This window comes from Carassius auratus, unplaced genomic scaffold (assembly GCF_003368295.1).
Source record: "Carassius auratus strain Wakin unplaced genomic scaffold, ASM336829v1 scaf_tig00045078, whole genome shotgun sequence".
In the NCBI taxonomy this organism is placed as follows: Eukaryota; Metazoa; Chordata; class Actinopteri; order Cypriniformes; family Cyprinidae; genus Carassius; species Carassius auratus.
Window position 1 is genome coordinate 36,708 of NW_020526873.1, and position 5,793 is coordinate 42,500.

Genomic DNA, 5,793 nt, shown 5'->3' on the forward strand with positions numbered 1-5,793 from the left:
AACCCGTGATCAGTGAAATCTGACTCCTGCAGCTCATGTTGAATGCAGTTGCCAAGTCTGCATTTTTTTCTCCTATGACTACTTTTACACTGTTAATGGGTTGACTTTACCCGTGAGTTAAAGGTTTGAAATGTTGCTTAATTACATTTGACTAAAATGCTTGTATTAAAACATTCTGCATAATAATGAAGTGAAGTGAAGTGAATTCAACATTACTTATACAGGTGCATCTCAATAAATTAGAATGTCGTGGAAAAGTTAATTTATTTCAGTAATTCAACTCAAATTGTGAAATTGTGTATTAAAAAAATTCAGTGCACACGGACTGAAGTAGTTTAAGTCTTGGATTCTTATAATTGTGATGATTTTGGGTCACATTTAGCTAAAACCCACCAATTCATGATCTCAACAAATTAGAATATGGTGACATGCCAATCAACTAATCAACTCAAAACACCTGCAAAGGTTTCCTGAGCCTTAAAAATGGTCTTTCAGTTTGGTTCACTAGGCTACACAATCATGGGGAAGACCGCTGTCCAGAAGACAATAATTGACACCCTTCACAAGGAGAGTAAGCCACAAACATTCATTGTCAAAGAAGCTGGCTGTTCACGGAGTGCTGTATCCAAGCATGTTAACAGAAAGTTGACTGGAAGGAAAAAGTGTGGAAGAAAAAGATGCACAACCAACTGAGAGAATCACAGCCTTATGAGGATTATCAAGAATTTGAGTGAACTTCACAAGGAATGGAAATAGGCCACCACACACAGACGTGTCAATAGATTTGGATACAATTTTCTGTATTCCTCTTGTTAAGCCACTCCTGAGGCGTCTTACCTGGGCTAAGGAGAAGAAGAACTGGACTGTTGCCCAGTGGTCCGAAGTCATCTTTTCAGATGAGAGCAAGTTTTGTATTTCATTTGGAAACCAAAGTCCTAGAGTCTGGAGGAAGGGTAAGCCCAAGTTGTTTGAAGTCCAGTGTTAAGTTTCCACAGTCTGTGATGATTCGGGGTCAATGTCATTTGCTGGTGTTGGTCCATTGTGTTTTTTGAAAACCAAAGTCACTGCACCCGTTTACCCCAGAAATCTCGGAGCACTTCATGCTTCCTTCTGCTGACCAGCTTTCTGAAGATGCTGATTTCATTTTCCAGCAGGATTTGTCACCTGCCCACACTGCCAAAAGCACCAAAAGTTGGTTAAATGACCATGGTGTTGGTGATCTTGACTGGCCAGCAAACTCACCAGAACTGAACCCCAGAGAGATGAGAAACAAGAGACTAAACAATGCAGATGAGCTGAAGACCACTGTCAAAGAAACCTGTGCTTCCAGACCACCTCAGCAGAGCCACAAACTAATCACCTCCATGACATGCCGAACTGAGACAGAAATTAAAGCAAAAGGAGCCCCTACCAAGTATCGAGTACATGTACAGTAAATCAGCATACCTTCCAGAAGGCCAACCATTCGCAAAAAAAAAAAATGTTCAATTGGTTTTGTGGAGTATTCTAATTTGTTGAGATAGTGAGTCGGTGGGTTTTTGTTAAATGCAAAGAACCAAAGACTTGTACATCGGTGTACATTTAATTTATTTAATACATGAGTTTCATAATTTGAGTTGAATTACAAAAGTAAATGAACTTTTCCACAACATTCTAATTTATTGAGATGCACCTGTAATATAACACATCACAAAATCTTAAGTCTATTATATTTAGTGTTACATTCTGTAATTGATGTTCATTCTGATTGTTCACAGTGCATGTTATTGTGTCTTCTTTCATAGAAAAAATAATATCCGACTCTCCTCTGAAATAATTTTTCATTTTTGTTGTAATTAAGGCTGCAGATCATAGAAAAATAATGCTAAATATTGATATCATAATGAATTTTTCACGTTTTAATCAAACTCCAAATAATCAAATGATATTAAATGTGTTTGTGAGTGTTTCTGCCATGCATATGTTATATTTTTATGCATATATTGCGTTAGCAGTGCAAAAGGCTGTGGGTTTGATTCCCAGGGAACACACGCATGCATAATGAATGCAACATTTAGACGATGTTTTAATGTGTTTTATTCCTGTGTGTTTGTCAGGTGACAGATAAGTCTGTGCAGGCGTTTGCGGAGAACTGTCCGGATCTGCAGTTTGTGGGCTTCATGGGCTGCTCGGTGACGTCTCAGGGTGTCATACACCTCACCCGGGTAAGAGATGTACGAGTGAGACGTTGTGTGTGAAGCCACTCACCTGCTGATGATTCAAACGTGTCCCTCCGACTTCACAAAGACAAGTTATTTTTATTTTGCTTTCACTTTTAAATCTCATTAATGTGTAATGAGGTGAATCGTGAAGTGTTGAAGATCCAACACACCCTGCTGTTTGCACATTAGCATGCTAATGAGAGAAAGTTATCTTCAGCTCAGCGGCGCAGAAGAAGAGCTGCTGTAATTGCATGCATGGAAATTATTAGGTAGTGATATTCTTGCTTGTTGAGTTTTTTTTAAAGTTTTTTTTTGTGCCCCATTTTTCCTCATCAGCATCTTCTGGAGACGAACATCAGGAATCTGAAATGCAGTTATATTATATCTAACATTTGATCTGAACTTAATCTAATTATAATTTAATATATATTATTATATTAACTATATTTTATAATTTTTTTCATCTGGTAAAATATTAAAACATTGAATGTATGTTTTCATTATTAATTTATTTTAAGCTTTAGTAATTATATTATGTGCTATTGTATAAGTTTTTGTTTTTATTTCTATTTAGCTTTATTTTTATTTTATTTTTTGTTTTATTAATTTTAGTACTTCAACCTAAAGTTAATGCTGTTTCTCAAGTGTTTAAGTTTTTCAAGTTTGTTTATTAATTGCAATACTACTACAGTTTTTATTAATATTTAAAAAAATTTTTTTTATATTTTCTGTTTTCATATCAAGTAAACTTAGTTTTTAAATTTCAAATATCTTTTTGATGTTTTCAATATAACATTAATATTTTATCTTATTTATATTAATTATATATTATTTTATATATGTATATATATATATTTTTTTTAAGGTTTAGTTCACAGTAAAGTTCATCCAGGTATTACATGCATACAAAGCTAGTGTAAATTACAGCACGTATGCATGAACCATTATAGATTATGAATCATTTGAAAGATTCAGTTCAAAGGAATCATTTGTTTTTGCATTGCATCTGAAGCGAAATCTCCATCTAAACTTTCTTCTGGCCTGTGATGGCTGATTCTCATTTTGCAGCAGCAGGAGTTGCTAAAGATATCATTACATTATACAATTCAGCTGGTGGCATCAGCAGGCACAATAGTTATTTAAATGAAGTCCCAGCTCCGTCTCTCCTTGGACACACATTTCCACTTCAGAGCTGCGAGCTGAAATTAGTGGCTTCTCCACCAGAGGGACGCTTTTTATTCAGATCATCAAAGCTTCGGGCCGTTCTCAGGTGTGGAATATATTTATAAAGCCCCGAAGAGAAATAAATCAATCTGAGCTCAAAGGAGGAGAGAGAAGCGTGCAGAATGTGAGACGATGACTCTCTCAAATGGAGGAAACTTGGTGACCTGATTGCTTTAGTTTCACTTTCTAATTCTGATGGCTTTATATGGTGACACGGTTTCGGTGTTTTATGTCGCTTATTTCACTCATCATGTCTGGATCAGAGTTAGTTTAGGATCATCCACATACTGTTGTAGCTATTTAGTTGTTAAAAAAAAAATAGTGGAAATTTTAATAATTTTTAATGTGCTTTCACCTCACTGTCAAATGATTAATCGCGATTAATTGCAATAAAAAAAAACATGTTTTTGTTTGCATAATATATGTTTATATTTATTATGCATATGTAAATGCACGCACACACACACACACACACACACACACACACACACACGCATGTATATATTTAAGAAATATGTTGCATTTATATATTACGTATATTTATTTATAATTTAAATTATATGAATATAAATATAGACATGTAAATATGTGTAATTACTTAAAAAATAACTTTTTTAACTTTTAGTTAGTTTTAGTGATTTTGTTGTTTTTGTCATTTTTATTAGTTTTATTTCTATTATTATTATTTTTTTTATTACTATACTGTTATAGTTTTTGTTAATATTTTAAATAAATGACCAATATATAAAATAAATATTTTCTCTTTATATTGTCTGTAAAATATTATTACATTTTATGTAGTAGATTTATTATAAATAAATAATGTGCTCTTGTATATATAATGGACAGTTTTAATAATAATAATAATTTTCGTTTATTTAGTTATTTTAGTATTTCTAGAGAAATGTTGACTTGGCAACTAGCTGAAATAAAACAAAATAAAATAAAAATGTTTTATTTTTCTTGCTAATAAATCTAATAAATACAATTTAATAATACTATACAGACAATATAAAGAGGAACTGTATTATAGTTTTATTCAAGTAAAATGAATAAATATAAAAAAATAAAAATAAATAAAATAATAAAAAACAAATTACTGAAATGTAACTAAAATTAAAGTTATAAATTATATACAAAAATGAAATATATTTTATTTATTGTAAATGTGTGTAAAAAACAAAGAAAAACTTTAATATACAAGTCTTATAAATAAAATTGTATAACTTTATAGACAATATAAAGATTAAATATATTGTATAGGTTGTGAATTCATATAAAATATTAACAAAAACTATAACAATATAGTAACGAATGAAATATGTAGACAAAAAAGCTAAACTAATAAAAATGACAAACAAACAACAAATTAATACAACTAAAATAAAAATAAAAATATATTTTTAATATTTTTAATTAATAAAAAAAAACTTTTAAATCATTTGTTTTCTATCAATGATATATTGTGATGCACGTCTCCATGATTTGGTGGATATTAATAGCTGCACTAATGTGATGTCAGATCTCAGGCTCGCTGCAATGCATTATGGGTCGTATCGAGTCTGTTTCTCCTGTAACCTTTTACGATATGAAGCGGCACCTCGGAGGTCAAAGGTCACCCTGGAGCACCCGACTACAGGAGGTTTCCTCAGCGTTCCTGCGCGATGATAAATGATGTTATAACTGCAGCTGGATCACGTCTGGAATAATAAAAAAGACTTTAATGAGATTTCTATTATTTACACCAGGGCTGTTAAACTCATTTCAGCTCCAGCTCCAGATTGGACTCAACGTCAAATTACGCTGGACGTTTTTTTAATTTGTTTAACCACAGTCTCCTCTGTAGATAATGAAGTCCTGAATAATCAATGCTGCTTTAATAATTAATATTAGTGTAAAACAAACACTCCTTTAGATCACACATAGAACGGACCTGATGAATTCAATGTTTGTTTAAGCCAATTTTAATAAAAGAAGAAACATTTCTTGTAACTAAATATTTAATTTTATTAAATATATATATATATATATTTGAGCCTTTTTTTTTTGGGAACGTGTTTCCTGTTGATCACTGAGATTGTCATTGCATTACAAAAAAATAAAAATAAAAAAAAGGTTATTTACTCAGTATTTTTGCCTTGTTTTTCCAGTACAAATATCTAAACATTCTTAAATCAAGATACATTCACTTGGGATGCAAAATAAATGAGATTTAAATTCTTCTTTAAAAAAAAATATCTAAATTAACATGTTTATGCTTAAAACAAGAAGAAAAAGTCTCAACACGTGTTCAAGGTTTCATGTCATACATCAAATTTTATTGAGATAAATCAGCAGTGGCTATAATAACAAATGCACTTTTTGTTTA

The 5,793-nt window shown here is 31.6% G+C and overlaps 1 protein-coding gene across 1 annotated transcript in view; it reads left to right on the top strand.

The window, feature by feature from the left end:
• The first annotated feature begins 2,001 nt into the window (after positions 1-2,001).
• LOC113087669 (F-box/LRR-repeat protein 17-like) overlaps positions 2,002-5,793 on the top strand; it is a 53,291-nt gene continuing 49,499 nt past the window's right edge. The window contains exon 1 of the mRNA XM_026255617.1: positions 2,002-2,204. Coding sequence (XP_026111402.1) covers positions 2,160-2,204 — 45 coding nt within the window. The 5' untranslated portion in view covers positions 2,002-2,159. The remainder of the gene's footprint in view (positions 2,205-5,793) is intronic.